At 45.6% G+C, this 25,260-nt stretch overlaps 1 protein-coding gene across 1 annotated transcript in view; it reads left to right on the plus strand.

Annotated features, from left to right (window-relative positions):
- Positions 1–3,504: 3,504 nt before the first annotated feature.
- Positions 3,505–25,260, plus strand: part of KCNK13 (potassium two pore domain channel subfamily K member 13) — a 58,462-nt gene continuing 36,706 nt past the window's right edge. The window contains exon 1 of the mRNA XM_083617882.1: positions 3,505–6,027. Coding sequence (XP_083474008.1) covers positions 5,682–6,027 — 346 coding nt within the window. The 5' untranslated portion in view covers positions 3,505–5,681. The remainder of the gene's footprint in view (positions 6,028–25,260) is intronic.

A 25,260-nucleotide genomic window follows, 5' to 3' on the forward strand; every position in this document is an offset into this window, starting at 1 on the left:
AGCAATAATCGATCATTCACTATGAGATGAGATACTGAAGTGGACCCTGAGCTTCAGGTTTAACTGATGGTATAAAAATATTGGGATGCGAAATAGGAGTGGTTTTTGTAGCCCAAGTCTCATCGATTCCAATAGGGTTTAATTCGAAGCATGTATCTTTAGGATTGAAACAATAGGTTGGTTCAGTCTTAAACTGTGGTTTGGTTTTATGAGTGAGCCTTGAGGTTGCATGCAATTTTGGGGAAGCTGTTCATGCCTGGGAACAAGCCACAGAATTGTTCAGAGCTAATTTGTCGTTGGAAATGAAAACAAATTATGGTACCATCTCCATTCTGGCTCTAGTTAATTGGAGACAGAATGGCATAGTGTAGGCAAAGTGCAAATTTACTTCATCGAGAAAATTGTAGGGTTCTACTCTTAATAGCTCAAGTATATGGTGTTTACACCTAACAGTTTTTGTGAAGGCGGGTCTCTGCAAAAGAGCATAAAAAGTGGTGAATCAGGCCAAAGGCCTATCTCGTGCAACACTGTCTTTTCCTAACAGTCAAGCAGATGCTTATGGAAAGTCTAGAAGCAGGACATAGACAGTCAAATTTTGGGTACTCCTCAAGCTTTCCAAAGAGCAATGGTTGGGTTACCCAGATAGGCACTGGTTTTCAGTCCTAGCATATTGCATTCTGGATATCCTTTCTAATATATCGCAGCCCCTCAGTCAACTTTTTCAACCTGAAGGAGCTGAAATGAATGCAAAGAAGTACTTTCATACTGGTGGTTCATTACCAATACAGGTGTGAAGTAAAAACAGGTAAACCTCAAATATGCAAAGGAACAAGAGTATAGTGTTTATGAAAGACTTGCAGTAATCAAGAACTCTGTTGAGGAAAATATTATGAAAAGGTATTCATAACCATGCATTATTTCCAACAATGGTAATGTTTGGACTTCTTAATGTAGCTTGATAGCTGAAAATAAAATGCATAGGTCTACCCTCTGACTTCAGTTACATTCATATAAAAATTTAGGAATGTTCACAAAAAATGGACTAAACAAGGAATAATGTCAGCTATTCTGCTTTTGTTTTCAGTGTCACGAACAGTAATTAGACTGCCTCCCATTTGAGCCATTTGACTGAGTAGATATAAAGAATTAAGGTTCTCTGTAGTAGTGGCATTGTATATAGGCAATCTCCCAGTACTAAAGATGTTGCCTAGTAACTGTATATTAAGCATTTTGCTTCCTCTTCTAAATTATATTTCTCCCAATATCTATTGTTTTTTTACAATAAATTACAGCTTGGATCCAAATAACTGCTTCTGAAAGCAAAAGGACTTCTGTTTGTGGAAGGGCTTTCGATGTACATACATAAATAATTTTATTTGTATGTCTGCCTTTTCATAGCTAAAACCATGCTCAAAGCCGCTAACAACATGAGAAATATCACATAATTACAAACATAACAAAAGTAGTTTGAACAATAAATTGTACGCAACAAAATTAAACTATTTCCACATAAATCATTTTTTTGTTGTTGTTGTTTAGTCATGTCCGACTCTTCGTGACCCCATGGACCAGAGTACACCAGGCACTCCTGTCTTCCACTGCCTCCCGCAGTTTGGTCAGACTCATGTTTGTAGCTTCGCGAACCATCTCGTCCTCTGTCGTCCCCTTCTCCTTGTGCCCTCAATCTTCCCCAACATACATAAATCATAATGAGATCTAAAATAAATATACAAAATAATATCTAAAACAGCAACAACCCCCTCTAAACAATACCCCAACCCAAGAGTCTGTTCAGCAGTCTCAGCTTTTGTAGTTGGAGTCAGTCATGGCCCCAGCCTCCTAGGCCAGCTGGGAAAAGGCCTGCAAGGCAGGGATCAGGTCTTCCAGGACTCGCAGCCAAGATGATCTACTGGCAGGAGGGAGACAATTTTTGTATTCCCCCGCTCTCATCTGGATGTGGCAGCAATTACCCCATCATCTGAAGTAGCTTTCTAGGGGACCCAAGGGGCTGCAGAGGGAAGCTGGCAAAAATCCCCCCTCTTTTGCTGGTGGTAATATTTTGTAACCAGGAGTTCTGCTGACAGAGAATTAAGGCCAATGTTTTAAAACTCTTATTTATTGAAATGTATCCACCACTCTTCCATCCCCTGGTGAGGAAATACGGTAGTGGGCCATGTTCACAATATGAGTCCCCTCTTCTGGAATGTAAAGGAATTTCATATTATTAAATGTAGCTATCTCTGATCCCATTTCTATAATAAAAAACCCAAAGTACTGGAGCAGGAAGTTTGTATATGCAATCCTGAAAAGCTTTGTATTCCTGCAACTTTGCAGACGGCTGACATTTGTGAAAAGTCTCTCATAACACATGCTGTGTTCCAAACAGGATGGTGAAGAAGAGAGGAAGATAGATTTGGAATAATAGTTACATAACTTCATGGCAAAGTTTGGACTAGAATTTTGCTTATTCCCTCCCTGTCGCTGCTGCTTTTCATATCATTTGTATTGGCATGCAAGGCATTACTTTTGTCTATAAACCACCTTTTGTGCACTGATAGAAAAGCAGAATTATAAGTGTGGTTACTAAATAATTCTTAAATTACCAGTCATTGCTTTTGTGAATAGTCACTGCTTATTTTGCATACACTTAATGTAATTGTCCCAAGCTGTTATTTTCCACATTTCACTCCCATTTAACTTCACTATTTACAGTCCATTCTCTATACCCATGTGCATATAGAGCTACTAATTGAGGATAACAACTACTGGTAGGTAATTTTATTCCCTGGATTTAGCTGCATAAAGGATCTTGATAAGGCCATTATGTGTTCTTTAGCTGTAAAGCCCACAGCTAACATTTTTCTCCTCCTACCTCTCCATTATCATTCTATGCTTTATAACTGCTTCTACATTCCTGATACATAGAGCAAAAGCAACAGCCCACAAACCAGTTTGCAAAAATATCGCAGGACTATTATAACTATAGTGATCAAATGAGGGTTTACATCTTGCTGCCCTGATGGCAGCATAAGCAATGGCATAAGCAACACTTCATTGCAGGAAAAAAGTATTTAAAGTAAAAATAATAAAATGAGCATCCGCAGCCACGGATGTGCCTGGCTCATTGCCCTCTTCCTATAAAAGGTTTTTGAAAATTAAAAAAACAACTTGGTGGGTCCCTGCACTTTGACCTCAAAGTCTAGCACCACCAGTTTTGTGCATCTGGTAAGAGTGGCCTTGAGTCCACAAAAGCTTATGCCACAATAAATACTTTGAATAGTGAGAGACTCCAGGCATGCCAGAGCTTTTCCAAGGTTTGCTTTCCTTGGAATGAAGACCAGTGGAGACTGTGGTGTCTTTAGGATATATGGTTTTATTTGCACATATATACACCATGAGTATAAGATTGCCCAGTTGGGGGGGGGGGCAGGGGTGGCTCACAGCATTAACATCACCAAATATCTTATTTATCCATTAGTCACAGCTTTGGATCCAGCACGGAGCAAGCATGTAAAAAGCTACATTCAAAATTACATCCTGCATTCCTAAATTAGGGATAACGGAATATGTAATCCGGCCTTGGTCCTGCATACTTGACGGAGCATCTCCACTTCCCTTGGCACTGAGGTCCAGCTCCGAGGGCCTTCTGGCAGTTCCCTCACTGGGGAAAGTGAAGTGACAGGGAACCAGGCAGAGGGCCTTGTCGGTAGTGGCACCTGCCCTGTGGAACGCCCTCCCAGCAGATGTCAAAGAGATAAACAATTATACGACTTTCTGAAGGTAGCCCTGTATGGGGAAGCTTTTAATGGTCTGATGTTTTGCTGTGTTTTTATATTCTGTTGGAAGCTGCCCAGAATGGCTGGGGCAACTCAGTCAGATGGGCTGTGTAATAAGTTGTTGTTGTTGTTGTTGTTGTAAGAGCTACTGGTTCCTCATCATTGGTCGGCTTCCAGGTTTATCATGTTGTGAGTGCAAAACCGTGGTGGGGAGGCCACCTTGAGACCCTTGGAGGAAAGTTGGGCTGGAAATGACAATAACGCATCTAGCAGAGACAGGCAGCAGGCAGAGAGTCTAGCGACCTTTAAAACTGGAGCGTGTCAGCGGCTGAATACAACAATCTCCCGACTAACTACTGCATTTGTTACATCGTTAAACGAATCGCAGTCCTCCGTTTCCAAGCTGCTGGGAGGCTGGAGGATCCCGGGACTTTACTGGGGGAGAGAACCATGGGCTTGAAGGCACCTGCTCCTGCAGCCAATCTCAACTCAAAAGACCCTTTCGGGCGTAACAGAGGCGCCCCGCAGAAATCTCTCCCGGCCGAATCAGGACCGATCCAGAGACAAGCTGATCCCCTCGGGGCTCTAGCAGCGCGGAGGCGGAGGCAGGATCCTGCAAACCTTGTTTTGCCCGCGAGGACCGGCTGCAAAGCAGGGACGAGATCGCGCCTGGCTGGTCGCGAGTAGCACAGTCCTGCTTGCCTGGGCTTCCCAAGAAGAGCATCTCATCTGGGCATCTCCTTAGGAACATCCCCGACAGGTGTGAAATGGCACAGGCAACCATCTTCTCCATCCATCCGCGCGGGACCACGGTCAGTCCCCGGAGTCTTTCCCTGCCGCCGCCTGAGTCCAAACAGGGCGAGAAAGGGGTCCGCTTCCTTCCCCAACCCCTCGCCTGCCCCTAGCGTTGCGCGCTCGGAAGAGCAAGGAGCTCGGCGCCCGACTTTTCAAGTGGAAGAGGTGGGAAGGCGCAAGGGGGCGAAGCTCTTCCCAGCCAACGCCCCGCGCCCGGACCAGGTCCTTAGAGGAGTTGGCCGCAAGTTCAAGGTCTTGGGAAGGCTGAGCTCCGAGAGCGGCGTCGGAGGGCGGAGCTGCCCTTGCCTTAAACCTCGGCGCAGGTCGTGGGAGCTGCCTTAGAGGGCTGGAGAGCAACACAGGAGGAGGGGGAGAGGAAAAACCCGTCGTGGGTTCAGGGTGAAACCAAATAAAAGATGCCGGGGCTGAAACCGTCCCTGATCTACGCTTGGGACAGGTCAGCGTGGGCTGTGTTGGCTCGCCGGAGAGAGAGAAATGCGCTCTGCACATGATCAGAGAAACATTCCCTTGTTCCTTTTGAATCACGTCGCGTTTGGCGAGGCTCTCTGCAGAAAGCAGGCTCCGGCGCCGCGCGCGCGACGACTCACAAGAAAGCAGAACTTCGGGGCGGAGTTCGTGTTTTTTCAATCGCGAGCCGGGCCACGTGCTCCGTAGATCCCGGCGGAAAAATAAACTGGCGGGCGGACCGCGACGAGAACTACTTCTCCAAGGTCTGAGGAGCGGAGGTTGGGACTGCGAGAGCCCTCGACTGCGAGCGGGCGGTACTACTCCGGAGCAAGCCTCCCACCCACCCACCCGTCTCTGCCTCGGGTGACCATTGAACTCCATCCAAGGCAGGCTCGCCGGCTCCACGGACGGGACTCCTGCGATGCCCTCGTGGCCTTTCGCTTCGGCGCCCTGCTCTGCAACAGTCGCCTCGGGGAGTCCTGGGGCTCCGCTCGCCGTCGAGGATCGCGTGGTTTGTTGCTGCCGCCGCCGCCAGGCTCTGGAAACCGGCAGCCAGCCCGCCCGCCCGACGAGTTGCCTGCGGCGGATCGAGTGAGATGGGCCGCCTGGGGGCGCACCGGTAGGGCGCGCCGTCGGGCGGAGATGGGGTGCCGCGGGGCGTGCTGCTGCCCCGCGCCCGGCTTGTACGCCTTCAACGAGGACAACGCCCGCTTCGCGCTCCTGGCCGTCCTGATCGTCTCGTACCTGCTGTGCGGCGCGGCCGTCTTCTCCGCCCTCGAGCGGCCCACGGAGCTGCGAGCGCAGGAGAAGTGGCTGGAGAGGCTGGAGAACTTCTCGCACAGGTTCAACCTCACGCCGGCCGAGCTGCAGGAGCTGCTGCGCGAGTACGAGGGCGCCTACGTGGCCGGCATCCGCATCAACAACACGCTGCCCCGGTGGGATTTCCCGGGGGCTTTTTATTTCGTGAGCACCGTGGTCTCCACCATAGGTAAGCGGGAGAAAGCCGCGGAGGGGAGCGCACGGTCGCGCCTCTTCTCTGCCCGCCTCTCCCTTTTCTCTTCCTCCATCGCCAAGAAGGGGCATCTCTCTCACGCCTTGGGTTACTTGCGAGCACTTTTCCAAATCGGAAAACACTGTCATGTACGAAGGGTGGGGGTGGGGGGCGAGTAAAAAGCACATGTGCGTTTCACTGTTCAGTGTTGGAAGCTGTGATGGACTGGGTATGCTCTGAAGAACATGCCTGTGTTATTGTCATATCTACATGGAGGGTTTTGTTCTTAGAAAAGCATCTCACTTGCATCTCGCTAGGGCAAAGTAAGTCTCACTTTGGGAAGTCCAATGTTAATGCCTCTGCATTGGCAATGCAAGTCAATTTTCCAGTAACTCTTCCTTCCTCCCTTCCTTCCTTCCTTCCTTCCTTCCTTCTCTCTAGGCTCTGTCCACCTGCTGTATGTTTTGCTTTTTTATAGTATTTCCCTGAAGTACCACCAAGCTCCTTTATTCCTTTATTAACTGTATGTTAGCAATGACTGGTTTGATCCGTTTTCACTGTTGGTTCTGGTTTTGCCTTTGTGCATGAACTTTAGTTCAGCTGCCCAGAGGTGTGAAACCTGTGAAAGAGTCCGGGGGGGGGGAGGTGTTACATGAGAAATGGATGTGTTCAGATGTTTATAAGTACATTTTATTTTTGCATTGTTTTATATTATTGAGACTGTATGTGGAGAGGCCCAGGATATAAATCCTCCAAAATATATTTCCCACCCCAAGCATTTGAAAATATTTTTCCTTGACGAGCTGTGTTATGATATAACAAGCTTTGACGTTAACCGAACTGACAAGTCTCTGTAATAATAGCATTTAGCGGATGAGATTGACTTTTAAGGTATCCCAGCTGTGCAGTTTTCTGCTTTTGACAGTGAGCTCCACAGGTTGTTTTATGCACAGCACACCTTTTCTTTCATAGCTTGGGTTATTTACAGTCTGGTGTGCGTAGGTGATGTCTTTGAGACATCCCACTTAGGCTGCTGGTGTATTGGGGCTACTTTTCACTCACGACACACAGCGCTTTTGCTTTTCCTGCATTTGAGGGGAGGTGTGAATGTAAAAACCTACTTAATGGCTGGATTCAGTATGGAAAGTGAATTATCCAAACTCCTGTGGGAAAGCCCTGTAAATGGCTGTTGGCAATGAAAAGTGGGACCTGCTATCAGGAGAGGTCCTGTTCAGAATTCTAGTCAGCCAGCCTTGCCCTTTTTCAGGATATTCCATTCTCCCCTCTGCAATCTACTAGCATTCAATATCCATTGAGCATGTTCAGCCCTCACTGAAAGATCCCCCCTTTGTTTTCCTTCCTAAAAACGATTTATTTATAGCTTACTTCTGCAAACTTCTGGGTTTCCCTGAGCCAGCTGGTACCTCCCTCTTGTGAATGGATTGTGCCATTTTGGCTGCATAAGGATCTGCACTGGGAGAATGGACTCATGAAATTCATATAGTAGGGATGGGGAATGTGTGGCTGCTCTGGTGTCGCTGAACTACTGCTCCCATCATCCCTGGCCATTGGTCCCATGCTAGCTGGTCTGATGGGAGTCATAAATGACAACATGGGGTGCTGCTGTTGAGTTTCCCTATCCCTGTTTTATATAAAATGGATAAACTGTTTCTGACAGCATGCCACTGAACACCAATTGCTACAACAGGGAGAGGCTGCTTGCCTTCAAGTTCTGCTTGTAAGTTCCTAAGAAGCATCTTAGGTTGGACCTTTGATCCTGCAGGAATCTAAGAAACTGCTTTATACCATGTTAGACCATTGGGCAGAGGTGTACCTAGGGGTTGGCGAAACCAGCCCCCGCTGGGGGTGTAGGCCTGAGGCAGGGTGCAGCAATCACCTATCAGGTGTTGGGAGTCCTCCCAAGACACCTGGAGCTCCTTCGCCCTCAGCTCAGGGAATCTGCCAGGATCTCCAGCAGGAAAAGCTGCTGCTGCTGGAGGGGACAAAAGGACTCACTGGAATGACTTCTAGGCAGGAAGCATGTTCCTCCTATCCAGGCAACCTTGCCTGCTTCTTTCTTTCAGCGGGTGGGAGGGATGCCAGTACAGCTCTTTGCCAAGGGCACAAGGGACCCTGAGTACGCCTCTGCCATTGGGCCATCTAGCTTATAACTGGGGACACTGACTTGCAGAGGCTCTTCTGGGTATCAGGCAGAGGGCATTTCTAGCTCTTGAGAGCCAGTGTGGTGTAGTGGTTAAGAGTGGTAGACTTGTAATCTGGTGAACCGAGTTCGTGTCTCCGCTCCTCCACATGCAGCTGCTGGGTGACCTTGGGCTAGTCACACTTCTCTGACGTCTCTCAGCCTCACTTACCTCATAGAGTGTTTGCTGTGGGGGAGGAAGGGAAAGGAAAATGTTAGCCGCTTTGAGACTCCTTCGGGTAGTGATAAAGCGGGATATCAAATCCAAACTCTTCTTCTCCACCTAGAGATGCCTGGGATTGAACTTTGGAACCTTTTCTGTGCAAAGTGTGCACTTTACCACTGAGCTACAGCCCTTCTTATGTTCCTAAATGGTGGCTGCTTTTCAGCTTCACCCATGCAAGAGATGTTGACTGGTGCTTGTAAGGACTCATCAACACTCGATTTCCCACCATGCTTTTCCGGTTTGTATCAGGGTTCTCTTCACACCCACCCACACCCGGCTACTTTCCTCGTGGAAACCAGCTCTTTAACGCTCTTGGCAATCCTCAGAAACCCGAATTATCGTTTGCTCCGATTCAGCATTAGAGAGTGCATTTTCCTGGGGAAAACAGGGGGCGGAGACGTGCTTACGCTGGGACTAGGAAACACAGGTCTGAGCGTGGAAAGCATGGGCAGAAGCCTAGTGTGGATGAGCCTTTCATGTCATTCATGGGAATGAACATCAAGAGATGATGTGTCAGTGTAGACAGGAGAGTTTCTCGAGAGGTCTGCAGGTGCCACATCTGAGGTTAAAATAAGAAAACCTGAAGCTTTACTGGTTTTCCAGTTGGCAACCAACACACATTCCATCACAAACCTCAGTTTTTGCAGTGAAGGCTAAGCCAGCTTCTTACTCTTCACCCCTTCAGCAATGACTTACACCTTCTGCTGCTGCTTGCAGTGGCTGTTGCTCCCAGTTATCTTAGGGTCTGGAATGCTATCACAAGCAACGTACACAGTCAAGTGATGGTCCCCAGGGCTGGTAGCAAAGTCATGAACTGGCCCACTCCACAGTTGTTGTTGTTTAAATAGACTATTTCAGCTCTAGAAGACAATTGCAGAATTTGAATTTGCTGCAAAACGGAGAAGACAGCAAGCACACTTACATAAGGTTTTTGGTTTTTTTAATGCCATGCAGGGACTAATGTATTTGTAATTTGAGACATTTCAATGAAATTGGCCACCAGGCATCTCATTTCCTGTGTAGACTAGTCGTCAGTGAATGATGGCATCTCTAGAACACTGCTTTGCAGGGATTCAAACTTAATGCTGAGCCTCTGTGGGTTGTTTTTGATTGTTTGGAATACTTTTTTTGAAGCTGGGTGCTGGGTAGAAATCTCTTTTATGTGGGCTGAGGTCTACATTACATACACATCTGAACCAGGGGACTGGTTTAATCTTTTATTCCAAACCACAACGTGAGATGCAGATGAGATTTTATAAAGCATGGCTTACTAAGGGGATGCAAGTGGTGTTGTGGTCTAAACCACTGAGCCTCTTGGGCTTGATGATCGGAAGGTCGGTGGTTTGAATCCCTGCGACAGGGTGAGCTCCCGTTACTCTGTCTCAGCTTCTGCCAACCTAGCAGTTCGAAAGCACACCGGTGCAAGTGTATAAATAGGTACCACTGCGGTGTGAAAGTAAATGGTATTTCAGTGTGTTCTGGCATTTGTCATGGTGTCCCGTTGCACCAGAAACGGTTTAGTCATGTTGGCCCATGATCCAGAAAGCTGTCTGCAGGCAGCCTTTATATTTTGAAAAAAACCGCACACATTTTTACCATTTTGTCACCCCCCTCATTGATGACACCCGGGTCGGCCCGCACCTACCACACACCCCTTCCTACGCCACTGCCTGTCACCCCTTGCGATTGGCCATGCTGGTTGGGGGTGATGGAAGTTGGCATCCAAAAGTTCTGGAGGGGACACCAGTTTAGGGAAATCTGCTGTAGTACAACTAGGTATCCCTCATTCCAGTCCTAAATAGGCATAAGTAGGATTTCTTAGGTATGGTTTGCCTTCAGTCTACCACACACTCATGAATATAAAGCTTGCTTGTTTTTTCTGCCTTTGAATTGATCTTTCTTGGGAATGGCTTACTCACTGGCTTATTTGTAGTGATACGCAGCTATGAACTGAAAATCAGTAGTGCTGAAGATCTTCAAAAGAGACATGGACTCGATGTTCCCAGTAATAAGTAGTTTTTCAGGAACAGGCTTTCTTAAGACACATTTCTATTAATAATAAAACTCCTTCACCACTAATACACCTTGATACAGGAGGAGGCCATGGCCTCTGGCTGCTTCACAGTTTGTTGAGTTGATAATAGATGAAACAAAGTCATAGATTTGTCAGAATATCCACCTGAAAACCACTGAGCTGCTACTGCTACATTTCCAATTAGCCAAGCCCCAAACTGGACTCTCATCATCACCTTATTATGGGCAAGAGCAATTAATTATTATGAAACGTAACTCTTTTAAAGACAAATGCAAGAAATTGTGATAATGAAAACTATCCTCTGTAGTTTATCTAAGTTGGTAAGAACATAAGGAGACATCCTGCTCCCCACAGTGACCAACCAGTTGCCCATGGAAATCTCACAAGCAGGGCATGAACACAACAACACACTCCTGCTTGCATTTGCCAGCAACCAGTATTCAGAGACATGCTGCCTCTGACATTTACTTTCCACCTTTCCCAATGAGACAAGAACATAAGAATAGGGTGCTGGTCCCGTGGGTTACCTGAGAGGCGAGGTCCAAGAGTACATGGTCAAAGGTGCAACGTGGAGGCAGTCCGTAGTAGCTGAAGCTGGGTGCAGGGCAGGGAGCCAGGGCGGGTCAGGAGCTCTGGCAGAAAAGCAGCCAGGGTTCAGGCAGGAACTAGCAGCCAACAATGTTGCTCCCGCAACTTGGGACTGGGGCTGGCTGGCTTCTATCTGCCCCGAGGCATAGGGCGGCCCCGATCCTCTGGTGACTCACCTCTCCTGGCCTGGAGGCGAGCACTCCTCCTGCGGGAACTTAGTTCCCTTTGCCTCTCTGCCCTGAGCCTCTGTAGCTCAGGAGAGACTGGAGGGTTACCGGACCCAGAGGCAACATCAGCTTCCTCTGACGGGGCTGAGGGTGGAGCACCTGCAGGCAATGGGTCCTCCATCACCTCAGGAGACAGAGCAGACTCAGCTGATGCCTGCACCTGAGGATCCAGCACTGGTGAGGACCCTTCAGGCTCAAGCCCCAGCCCTGGCTCAGCTGGTTCTGGAGGGCGGGGGATCCTGTGCAGGCTGGGATCCCTCAGGTTCAGCATCCGAGTCCGAATCACAGGCCATCACAAATAGTACTGCTGGATCAGATCAAAGGCCCATCTAGTCCAGCATTCTGTTCTCACAGTGCCAACCAGATGCCCACGGGAAGACCACAAGCAGCACAACACTCACAATTCACAGCCACTGGAGCTCAGAAGCAAATCACCTTTGATACTGAAGACAGCACACAGCCATCATAACAGTTACTGCTGTTATTGTTGTTATTTATTAAATCACCTTCTGCATATGTCCCAAGGTGATGTAGCGAAAACAGTTACAAAACAGCTCAAAAAATAACAGAAGCTGAGGTTAAGAACTATATAAAAAAAGGCATCTGTGGCAGATTCATCTAGCTATGAAAACCATTGATGGTCACAATCCCCGTGAAATTTTTTTCTGCTATTTTAAGACAAATGTGAAATGAATAGGGCAAAACAGCTACAAAACCAAGCCTATCTTTGTGTGTGTGTGTGTGTGTGTGTGTGTGTGTGTGTGTAGTATTAATTCAGTGGTGCCGAATTGCACCCAACATTGCGGGGGTGGGGGGTCCATCGTGCATCATTCTAAATTAAAACACTTTACATTCTATTTATTTTAGTAGCAGAAATTTACACATGTACCTGTTTTGCATGGGTCTTTTGTCTGGATTATGGTCCAACTATGCTCCCTAGAATAAAGTTCTCTTTTCCTGTCAGATGCCCAAACTAACTTTTTGAACCTGTTGCCTCCCACACATCTGCTTCTGTTTCTATTAATTAACTGTGCGCTTCTGATTTGAAAATACTGGAATAAAGGTCTCCGAAAATATATCTGATGGCAAATTTCCACAAGTTTTTCCTCTTGATGTCAAAATGTGTTTCCATGGCTTATCTAACTAGAACAGGAACAAAGGGGAACCACTTCCATTTGCTTTGCACTGTTTAGAAAGATAACAAATTATGATGGGGAATATACAGTTTATGCTGATATTCTCTACCCCTTCTATTCTCAGTTGGTAAGACCCTGTAGGCAATATAATTCTTAAGTCTTCCTGTCAACTTGCAAAAGTAGTTTAACTCTGTGTAAAGCAGACCGGGGCCAGGGCTTCTGAAAACTATAAATATGCATCTGAAATAAATTGTGCAGAAGTGTTGTCTTCTTCAAATGGCATTCTTTGCTCATGAAAGCCACACATATGGTATATAGAGGGCTGCAATGATACCCACCTGGGTTCACAAGCAAAGTTGAATCCTCAACTTGAAAGAGCTGTGTGACACAAAGGCCCAAGGACCTTTTATCAACAGACTAATGGAGTTAGGCATTTGTTCTTTCTGCCATTCCGCATTTCTCTATGTAGGTGAATGGCAAAAAATATTTGGACAAAGCTGCTCTTCTCGAATCCCATCATCTATGAACATTGTGCTAAATCATCCTTCAACAACCTGGTGCCCTCAAATACTGCTTTGGGGGTATTAGCCTGGGCAAATCGGTAGGTGGGTTGTGTTTTATATTTTTCTTCTGAGCCATAAAAACACCCTACAGTCTATTTTTGATGCATTTCCCCCTCAGCCAGGCTCAGAGGGTGTAAATAAATCACATTGGGAGAGGTGGCAGGGTAGTGATATGGGGGCTGTTTGTAGCAGGGATTGAAAGCCTTTTTTTTAAGCTAACCTTCCAGTGTTGGGTGTGGTCATCCACATTCTACACATGCAGGTTTGCACATACACCACAGACACGGGGTTTATTCTAAGCTCCCCACCGTCCCATGCGCAAGCAGCCAGCACACTCCCCACCCCTCAGTCCTGCTGTATGCTAGAATAAGCCCTGCATACAGGACATAGGTAAAGGTAAAGGGACCCCTGACCGTTAAGTCCAGTCACGGACGACTCTGGGGTTGTGGCGCTCATCTCGCTTTACTGGCCGAGGGAGCCAGTGTTTGTCCGCAGACAAGCATTACTAAGCTGCTTCTGGCGAACCAGAGCAGCTCACGGAAATGCCGTTTACTTTCCCACCGGAGCGGTACCTATTTATCTACTTGCACTTTGACGTGCTTTCGAACTGCTAGGTGGGCAGGAGCAGGGACCGAGCACTGGGAGCTCACCCTGTCGTGGGGATTCGAACCGCCAACCTTCTGATCGGCAAGCCCAGAAAAGTTGAAACATGTTGGCAGCCACTAGAGAAAGCTTGGCAAGCCAGATCAGGCCTGCAGGCCAGTGTCAGTGGCGTGCGGAGAAATTTTTCATGGGAACAGTTAGGGCCAGAGGTGCTAGCTTGTGAGGGGCATGGGGGGGTCTATGTTATGTGTGTGATGTCCTGACATCACACACCCGAGCTTCGCGCCTCCCTCCCTAAGCTGGGCAGAAGCTTCCCGGGCTTTGCGAAGGAGGTGCCAGGGCTCTGACGGGATGCTGGAGCCCTCCTGCCCCCTTCCAAAAGCCAGGGGGGGAGCTTTGGGAAGATGGCAGGATGGATCTTGGACCCATTGGAGCCTCGCACCTCGCTTCCTAAGCTGGGCGGAAGCTTCCTGGGCTGTGTGAAGGAGCGCCAGGGGAACATTTAGAGGTCAAACCTAGTCCCCTTAGTCCAGGGGTCAGCAACCTTTTTCAGCCATGGGCTGGTCCACCGTCCCTCAGACCTTGTGGGGGCCGGACTATTTTTTTGGGGGGGGGGAATGAACGAATTCCTATGCCCCACAAATAACCCAGAGATTAATTTTAAATAAAAGTACACAGTCTACTCATGTAAAAACATGCTGATTCCCGGACCGTCCGTGGGCCAGATTAAGAAGGCAATTGGGCCGCATCCAGTCCCTGGGCCTTAGTTTGCCTACCCCTGCCTTAGTCCAATGACCATACACCACTGCTCATTGTGTTACTGAAATATACTCAGAGTCACAAAATGATTTCATGCTCTTTATTCAGCTCATAGTGGTGAGGAGGAATGAATGAAAGTCCCCTCAATGTATCTGCTTTATATACATTATTTACACAATGGGCTGCACATGATTGGCTCATTCTGGAATTCTACTGTAAGCCAATCAGGTTGTGGATTCACTTATATCTGGAGCATAATTGGGTGGTTCCTGCCAACCAATCATACTGCTGCATTGTTCTAGGACCAATCAGACTGCTGCATTCTGAATCCTATTGTTCTAGGACCAATCAGACTGCTGCAGTTTGGATCCTATTCAACTCAGTACATAACAGTTACATTGGGCAAATTCATGTGTTCTTGGGGGGGGGGAATCTAATATGAGTATGAACTGTGTAGACCGGGGTGGAGAACCTCCAAGCCTCTATAGCTGGCTCTGATAATTCTCCTCAGGCTGCTCACCTTCTTCCGACACCACAGACACTGGCTCTGCTTTGCGCCCTGTTGTTGCCTTCCTGGAGTGCATCCTTGAGCTCTGATCATTTCTCTTGTTCTCCTAGGTGGAGCAGAGAGGCGTGTGCGCAGAAACCAGCCTTCTCTAAATTTGTCCATTTTGTTGCTCTGCTTGTGCTTTGCTTTATTAATTCCCAGCTCATCTCAAACAGCGCTCCTCCTCCTTCCCTCCCCCGGGAAAAGTTTTTTTCACAAATAAGTAAGGCATTTAGAATTGTTCCCTTGATTCAGCGCACAGCAATCTTTTGTCTTATGTATCTTTCTCAGGCTCTTCTTACCAAGTTACGTTTCCCAGGCTTGGACTGTGAAATTTGCAACATTGCAGAACATGTGAAGGCCGCTTGCTTGATTAATAATAAAATAAAAATGGTGCTTATTTTAAATAAAAGAAACAAAAATGTTTCTCTGTCCCACTAGTGGGCCTCCTCTCCCTCCCACACCCAGTTAAGCTGTCATCTTGTTAGTTAATTACCAACAGGGGAACCAAAAAAGCTAAAGAGAGACTCAAGATGGTTCCTTGATGAAGCATGACTCTGGCTGGAAAGACTCTTTAAGACTTATTTAAAAATAAAGTTTTGATGAACTTGTTTAAGCTTAAAGATAAGACAGTGCATTTTATTCTTGTATATGTGTGTGGTTGCTTTTTAATTTCATTATTTATCCTCTGAGCTTTTAGGGTTGGACAGGCTCTATATTAAAGAACACAATAAAAGTTAGCTATTTCATAGTCATTGCTATTTGCATTTTCATGCTGCTGTTGCTTTTTATCTATCTAGATCCATCCTAATCACAATGGTTCCTAGTCCATTGCCAAAATGTGACATGTTCTGGTAACAGATCTGGCACCCTAGGACTGAACAATGCACTGCATAGATGACTCTTTCCGAATAGTTTGCTCGGTGCCTGTTGACCTGGAAAACTAAGCACTGTGACTTCCATTATTTTGTCTAAACCTACAACAACCATCATATTCTGAGCTGAATGCATGCTGAGTAGCATTCTGCAATCTACATTGGAGGCTAATATCACATAATGGAATATATACTAATAAGACAACAGTGTTTTGTTTGGACATACATGGTGCCAAGTACCCCCAATTTAATGTTGAGAAAATTGCTTCTGTAATTGAAGGTAATAGCCAAATTTGCTGAGAACATTAGACATGCTGAGTGATTTGGGACACACGTGCACACACAAAGGTACAAGGAGAGGGGGAAATGGCAAGTTGATTATAGTACTGTTGTGTTGCAGTATATATTTTAACTTGGAAACTGTCACCGTCTAATTGTACAGGATTTTGGAAGCGGAGGACTTTAGGGGAGTGATACAGGAAACTTGAGATATGAAACATGGGAAAAGCTTTGGTGGTGTTGCAACACCTAGAACAGTGTTTCACAAATTTGGGTCTCCAGCTGTTTTTGGACTACAACTCCCATCATCCTTAGCTAGCAAGACCAGTGGTCAAGGATGATGGGAATTGTGGTCTGAAAACAGCTGGAGACCGAAGCTTGGGAAACAATGACCTAGATAGAGCCTCCTTGTGTCACCAGGATCCTGACAAAGTCTGTGGATGCAGCAGAAATACACTGTGGCAATTTTCGCAGGGCAGGCAAACATGACCTTTGCTCCCACATCACAACAATAATATCTGAAGCTTCACATTATGATTTGATTTTGTGCTGGTCATTCATTCTGCATCTTGTAATTTTACAATGTTTCCCCCCCCCCCCCGATTTTTTTTTATTGATTTTCCACATTTTTCACACACAAAAAAAGAAAAAACAGAACAGAACACGCAACAAAGACAACAAACTAAACACAAAAGAAAATTATTACTTCAAATACCTAAATCTCTTAACATTGATAACTGACTTCCTCAAATCCCCTCTATCTGAATTTCTTTATATCACCTGTATAACAGTTCTCCAACTTCATATTTCTAAAAATATTAACTCCTTTCATTAACTAACTTCTTCTCCTTTATTATTATTCTAATCCTTAATATTTACTACCACATAATCTTATTCTACCCCTTAGCCTATTTGTTACTTCCAAGAGTTTTCTATTTATCTGTAATTTTATGATGTTTTAATGTTTTTATCGCACAGTGGTACCTCGGTTCTCATAGAATCATAGAATCATAGAATCATAGAGTTGGAAGAGACCACAAGGGCCATCGAGTCCAACCCCCTGCCAAGCAGGAAACACCATCAGAGCACTCCTGACATATGGTTGTCAAGCCTCTGCTTAAAGACCTCCAAAGAAGGAGACTCCACCACACTCCTTGGCAGCAAATTCCACTGTCGAACAGCTCTTACTGTCAGGAAGTTCTTCCTAATGTTTAGGTGGAATCTTCTTTCTTGTAGTTTGGATCCATTGCTCCGTGTCCGCTTCTCTGGAGCAGCAGAAAACAACCTTTCTCCCTCCTCTATGTGACATCCTTTTATATATTTGAACATGGCTATCATATCACCCCTTAATCTCCTCTTCTCCAGGCTAAACATGCCCAGCTCCCTTAGCCGTTCCTCATAAGGCATCGTTTCCAGGCCTTTGACCATTTTGGTTGCCCTCCTCTGGACACGTTCCAGTTTGTCAATGTCCTTCTTGAACTGTGGTGCCCAGAACTGGACACAGTACTCCAGGTGAGGTCTGACCAGAGCAGAATACAGTGGCACTATTACTTCCCTTGATCTAGATGCTATACTCCTATTGATGCAGCCCAGAATTGCATTGGCTTTTTTAGCTGCCGCGTCACACTGTTGGCTCATGTCAAGTTTGTGGTCAACCAAGACTCCTAGATCCTTTTCACATGTAGTGCTTTCAAGCCAGGTGTCACCCATCTTGTATTTGTGCCTCTCATTTTTTTTGCCCAAGTGCAATACTTTACATTTCTCCCTGTTAAAATTCATCTTGTTTGTTTTGGCCCAGTTCTCTAATCTGTCAAGGTCGTTTTGAAGTATGATCCTGTCCTCTGGGGTGTTAGCCACCCCTCCCAGTTTGGTGTCATCTGCAAATTTGATCAGGATGCCCTTGAGTCCATCATCCAAGTCGTTGATAAAGATGTTGAATAAGACCTGCCCAAGACAGAACCCTGTGGCACTCCACTAGTCACTCTTCTCCAGGATGAAGAGGAACCATTGATGAGCACCCTTTGGGTTCGGTCAGTCAGCCAGTTACAAATCCACTGAGTGGTAGCATAGTCAAGACCGCATTTTACCAGCTTCTTTACAAGAATATCATGGGGCACCTTGTCAAATGCCTTGCTGAAATCAAGGTAGGCTACATCCACTGTGTTCCCTTCATCTACCAGGCTTGTAATTCTGTGAAAAAACGAGATCAGGTTAGTCTGACATGACTTATTTTTCAGAAATCCATGCTGACTATTGGTGATCACAGCATTCCTTTCTAGGTGCTCACAGACTGTTTGCTTAATGATCTGCTCCAGAATCTTCCCTGGTATTGATGTCAGACTGACTGGGCGGTAATTATTTGGGTCCTCTCTTTTCCCCTTTTTGAAAATAGGGACAACATTTGCCCTCCTCCAGTCTGCCGGGACTTCGCCTGTTCTCCAGGAATTCTCAAAGATGACTGCCAGTGGTTCTGAGATCACATCTGCCAGTTCTTTTAATACTCTTGGATGCAGTTCATCTGGCCCTGGAGACTTGAATACATCTAGACTAGCCAAGTATTCTTGTACTATCTCCTTAGTTATTCTGGGCTGTGTTTCCTCTGCTGACGTAATCTGTTCTGGAAGACCATTTGCGTTCTGAAACGTTCAAAAATCAAGGCGCAAAGGGTTGTCTGCAAATTTGATTGAAAAAATTGAAAAACACACAGCGGAATTCGTTTTACTTCCGAGGCACGTTCAGAAACAGAAGCATTTACTTCTGGGTTTTTGGTGTTCAGGTTCCGAAACGTTTGTCAGCGGAGACATTTGAGAACTGAAGTACCACTGTATAGCATCATTGTATGTTTTTTATGCGTTGATAGTAAACACTCTTGAAAAATACATAAATGGTAGCGTTCCCACACCTGCAGTCTTCCTGTATCATGACATCTGTGGGTCACCAGATGCTGGATAGCTTCCAGCAGCATGGCCAGTAGTAAGGGTTGTTGGGAGTTGTGGACCAGCAACAGCTGGAGGCACACAGGCTCCCCCACCCTCTTCCATGTTAATGCTGCTGCTGTCATGGGGATTACTGGGAAATACTGGGTTTCCCCAGCCACTCTGGGTAGCTTCCAACAGAATATTAAAATACAATAGTCTATTAAACATTAAAAGCTTCCCTAAACAGGGCTGCCTTCAGATGTCTTCTAAAAGTCTGGTAGTTGTTTTTCTCTTTGACATCTGGTGGGAGGATATTCCACAGGGCGGGTGCCACTACAGAGAAGGCCCTCTGCCTGGTTCCCTGTAACTTGGCATCTAACAGTGAGGGAATCGCCAGAAGGCCCTTGGCACTGGACCTCCGTGTCCGGGCAGAATGATGGGGGTGGAGACGCTCCTTCAGGTATACTCTATCGAGGCCATTTAGGGCTTTAAAGGTCAGCACCAACACTTTGAATTGTGCTTGGAAACGTACTGGGAGCCAGTGTAGGTCTTTCAAGACCAGTGTTATGTGGTCTCGGCAGCCACTCCCAGTCACCAGTCTAGCTGCCGCATTCTGGATTAGTTGTAGTTTCCGGGTCACCTTCAAAGGTAGCCCACATAGAGCACATGGCAGTAGTCCAAGCGAGAGATAACCAGAGCATGTACCACTCTGGCGAGACAGTCCGCGGGCAGGTAGGGTCTCAGCCTGCGTACCAGATGGAGCTGCTAAAGAGCTGCCCTGGACACAGAATTGACCTGCGCCTCCATGGACAGCTGTGAGTCCAAAATGACTCCCAGGCTGCGCACCTGGTCCTTCAGGGGCACAGTTGCCCCATTCAGGACAGGGAGTCCTCCACACCTGCCCGCCTCCTGTCTCCCCAAAACAGTACTTCTGTCTTGTCAGGATTCAACCTCAATGGGCAAGATGCTGGACTTCTGGCACAACTGATAGTGTAGGAACCAAGGGCAAGTGGCAGCGGCAGCACCGCAGAGGTATCATGCACAGGTCTTTAGCTAGCAGCATGCCGTGCAGAAGAGGGACTTTTGGTGACCCTAAAGTTAAAAAAAAACCTATGCCATCTGCAGAATAGAGACTGCTGTGGGTTAGTTGAACTAGCAGTCTGTTTTGGAAGCTCCTCTGAAAATGAATGACAACTAGTCTCTGTTGAAGGCTTTAAGCTGTAAACCAGGACACTTGAACTATCCAGTATAATTACTGATAGACACCATGTTCCAATAAGAAATTTACTTGGAATCAGCAAAATGGAAAGATTTTCTAAGGAGTGCTTGCACTCTTCATTCCTCCCTCCCCCCCACCCTAGAGCTGTATTTCTGATAAAATTATGTTATTTTAGAACTCTTCTTTTTGTAGTCTTCTGTTCTTGGAACGAAGAGTGCCATTGTTACGTTCTTCACACCTTCTATGGTGGTACTATCTTATATAAGGACTCTCTGATCTTGTAACAGTCTATAACCTCTCCTTTTTTTCTTTTTCTTTTTTAGAATGTGCTAACGTAACATTGCCAGTATGCTTTATTTTATTAGTAAAGAGAAGTCTTGTTACCTAGGGTTGGTGCATGTTTTTTATTTTGTTCTGTCTTTATCCCTTTTCCAGAATAACTCTTCAAATGAGATTGGGTTTTTTCCCTCCCAAGAGCTGAAGAGCATCACAGTAGCTACAGCTGTAATCTTCCTGATTTCCTAAACACATTCATTAGAAAATATGCAGGTATTAATCCTATAGCAAATAATGACTTTAATTAAACCCCCATGAATTCTTCAAGGGGAACACTCTTAATCTGTCATTTGGACCAGCGTAGTCATGGGATTATGTGGAATATTAAAAATGATTGGGATGGAATTTTATGAGGATTAAAGTTTTCATGAAACACTGGCAGTGGTTTGAATTATTCCTTGACAATGTGCTTCTTATGCCAATTTTATTGGCATGTTTTGGGTATAAGGTGGCCAGGAGCAAAAGAGAGCAGGGCTCCTGCATGTTTAATAGTTGTGTAGAAAAAGGGATTTCAACCGTTGTAGTGTGGGAATGTTCAGGGTGGCAGGAGAGGATATATTGTTTATTAATATCCTTCCTAACTTGCGCTAGCAAGTTCCTTCATGTAGCAGAGTTACCTTCCCCTTTCTTACATGCACAGCAGATAGCTTGTTGCAGGCTCGTGTAAGCCTTCTCACTATTATACAATTCAGTCTGTTTCAAATCAAATTGTACATTCCTGGTAAATTCCCTTTAATCCCTCTTAAAAGAATAAAGACATGACAATCTTATTTAAAGTCAAGAAAAGAAGTTTACTCACATCAGTTCACAGTTGGATTCCTGAAGGCAGACTTCCTTACAAATATGTACATGTGGATCTACCCCATATGGGGAAATAATCCCAGTGCTGTTGCTAGCTGAGACCTAGCAGAGCATTCCTAGCTAGAAAGCTGGTCCAACGAAGAAGGAAGTGAAAGAGAGAGCACTGCATGACTCCTCCTTTTGTTACCTGGACAGGTAAGGTCACACCCACCTCACATGCAAGGGAAGGATGCTCCAGCCCAGTTTCAACTGGCTGGACCAACTTCCCCTGGCATGTCCATTCTAGGAAAACAAGGAATGTTGTATTTGACTGCTCCCAGTGGATTACATCCCACATGAAGCTTGCTCCCTCTTCTACACAACTATTAAAAGTGCAGGAGCACAGTCCTCTGGCTACCCTATTTGCCAATAATGCCTTAGCAGGGAGCCAAACTAAACAAATAACGTGGTGTCAGAAGTGCATTCACTACTCTATCAAATGGATATATGAAATCACCTTCTCTTGTGTCCAGTCGTCTGTCTGTCCAAGTATTATTCTGCTCTGACCACCACCAGCTTTCTGGGGTCTCTGGGAAAGGTCTTTCTCATCACCTTACTTCCAGAGATCATTTTTGCTAGAGATGCAGATTTTGTATGCAAAATATGTATTCTATGAGCCTGCTACTATCCTCTCCTCATGTTAATTTCACATGAAGCTGCCTTACACTGAGTCAGATCATAGGTCAATGATATTAGCTCTGTGCTAGCTCTTAACCTGTGGTAGCTCTCCAGATCTTCATTCAGAAGCCTTCTTCCCAGAGATCTAGACATGCCAGGGACCTTCTGCATCAGTGGTGCCATTGGGGCAGAGGTCCAGGGCCCCACTCAGAAGAATGTGCAGGAGACCCCTCAAACCCAGGAAGACTGGCTTTCCACATTACCACCTAAAGAGCTCCTACCCTGTAGGACCAGAGTCAAAAATTACCTAACTGCACCGCTGTTCTGTATATAAACTGTGTGTGTTACTGGTATATCATTGAGATATGCGCCATGCCCAGCCATATATCATATTAGTGCAAAGATTTCTGTTAGCAGAATGGAACTTCTGCCCTCACCCCCCAGGGACCCCCTAAATCAGTTCCAGAGGTTCCGCCAACCTTCCAGTATGGATTTTGGGAGTGTGCTTGGTGCTCATGGGGGGGGGGGGAGAGGATGGGGCGGGGAGTTCCGTTGCACAATAATAAAACCTTCCACTAATGGAACACAGGCCTTGGATACCACCTGTTCTGCTGTCCTTTAGCCTATTGCCAGAGTGTGGTCTTGTACACTTAAGTACTGAGCTTCAAAATCCTTCAAGGAGCATGACTAGTATCCACGCTAAGTGCTTCCATAATAGAGTGGCTTTTGGGTAAGGGGGTATATTTTGAGTTATCATTTGTTCTTGGGAAGGATGAAGAAGGGATGTCATCAGACCTGTCCCTTTAAATGTCTCTGGTTTGGATTTTACCCATCCATAAAGAATTTTTACTCAGCTTTTACAAAATGGATTAAAAAAAAAAATCTAATTATTGTTGTGAAATCAACTTCACTGGATGATGCTTCCTACGGAAAGGATTAGGGCGGGTTCCTCTCAAACCTTTGCCTCTTCTTGAGGGGAAGGAGTGATCTCTCTCGCCAGACTGACTGGTAGACTAGACAGCTAACTTCTCAGCCCCTGAGCAAACTGCTAAACTGGAACCACATCAAAATGCTACCACTCTGCAGAGAACATGAAGGAAAAAATGGAAATAGGTGAAGGAAGGTAAGAGTTACAAAAAGAACTTGCTCTTTTAAGAAAAGGTAGAAAGTCCCAATTAAGGAGCTAGAGCATAAAGGAGGCCCAGCAGTATTTGAGATAGCGGCAGAAACCATAGCCCCACCCGCAGCCCCAGTATTGTCAGTAGGAAGGAGAGGTGAGCAAAATGTCCTCCTATCGGCATCTTCAAACAGACATTCACTGTAAGACAAATATCTGTTTTTGCCAGATGCTGCTGCTGGAGGACTTGCCTAATAGGGCTACATCAGAGCAGAATCCAATGTTAGGGAGCTAAAATAACCTATAAGCTTCCTCTCTGCTCTCTTGCATTTCCCCTAAGCGTCAGTCTCCACAGAAGCTTCTGGTTCTACTGTAACCATGGATTTGAAATAATTGTCCGGAGACGCTTAAAACTAGATTTTCTTCATTCTGACGTCCATCTAAATGACGAATAAAGGAAAAAAGGAGAACTTGACTTGGTTCAGTGGAAAACTCAGTGCCTTTGCAGTAAGCTTTACTTAACTCAAGTTTTGTTTTATGCATTTTAGATGTATGTTTGGTTTTTTTGCATGGCCCAGAACAATCATACTCAGTAGGAAATTGCCATCACATCCCATGGATGCAATAAACACCGAACAGGGCTGCGGTTGTGACAAAATAAAGTATTTTTTAATTTTAATTTTTAGATCCTGCTTTATATCAAAGCAGTTCACAGTATATAAAAATCCATTAAAATCAATAAAAAGCAACAATCAAAATATCCACATAGACACAATGTGTAATTCCAGCAACTATAGCAATCACAACAGCCAGAATTACTTCGAGTATTATTATTATTATTTCATTTATGAAAAGCAGATTTCACAATACAATAAAAAACCTGCATATATAAAAACAATTTCAAATCCAATACAGATGCTGACTGGAGTTTGATATGTAACACAACTCTCCCATATTCCTCACATTCAGAAAAGCAATTGCTTTTTCTCTCTCACACGCAGACAAACAAATTTACAGTAAGAGAGAAAGAGACTTTTGCTTTTAGGCTCCTCACCTCCACATTCTGAGGGCCAAACTTAGTATGATGTGAAATCTCAGAAGCATGGCAGGATTTTTAAAAAATGATAGTAGGCAGGAATGGGGGTGGGGATTCACATCTATTATTCTCATTGTTCCTAAGGAGGAAGGCTCCCATTTGCAATTTCTGTGTCCAAGAAATGAAGCCCAGGCTGTGCAGATGCAGGTTTGGGGCTTCGCAGATATGAGAAGGCTTTATCTTCATGTTCGGCTCACTCAGAGCTGGAATGAGATGCCATTCCTATTCTCTATAGAACCACTGGGTGCACCTCTTCAATTTATCCCATCAAAGTGAATGGTGGATTTTTGCCCTCATGGGGGGAAATGTGTTACACAAGGAGGTTTTGTTATGTGGAGCAAAACTTGGTCTTCCATATCTGATGTGAGTTGGCAGGGATTCTGCTGGGGTGGGGGCTAGAGACAGATCGTCTCCATCTTTGTAGTATACAAGACCTTTCTCTAGCACACTCCCTTTCTCTCACATGCATACGTGTGCACACATATGCATATACAGATGCCAGCCGTCCTATGAACTGGCACCATGCAGATATCAAAATGCAAACCATCCGGCACCAGGTTCCTTTTGTTTTGAATTTTTTCCCTTCTCTCCATATGCAGCCATTTTGCCGCTTGGCTTATCAACTTGAAGGCAACAACTGGAACAAGAGCTTTAGTAACAATCACACAAAACAACCCAGAGCAACTCTGGTAACATTCAAGGACCCTCCTCCAGGGAGACAGTGACTCAGCTGCGTGTCTTTGGCTGTTCTGACCCTGAGGTGATTTCATTGTCAGGGAGAACGCATTTTCTGTAGCATCCTCCTTGCACTTCATCATCTCAGCCCAGAGCCCAAGTGTTTTATTGGCACAAATCTCATTGAAGATACATGGCTTTGGCTCACTTACACATCTTGGGTTTGGGGGCAAATGACGGTCATGGTTTGTACACTTTGGGGCCCAAAACAGGCAAGCAACACATGGTGACTAGACACAGACTTCTGTTCATTCATCAGCATCCTAGAATGTAGAACAATTTGTTCTAAGAATTTGGCCATGGATGCAGAGCC

Source organism: Podarcis filfolensis (genome assembly GCF_964270895.1).
Source record: "Podarcis filfolensis genome assembly, chromosome: 1".
NCBI lineage: Eukaryota > Metazoa > Chordata > Lepidosauria > Squamata > Lacertidae > Podarcis > Podarcis filfolensis.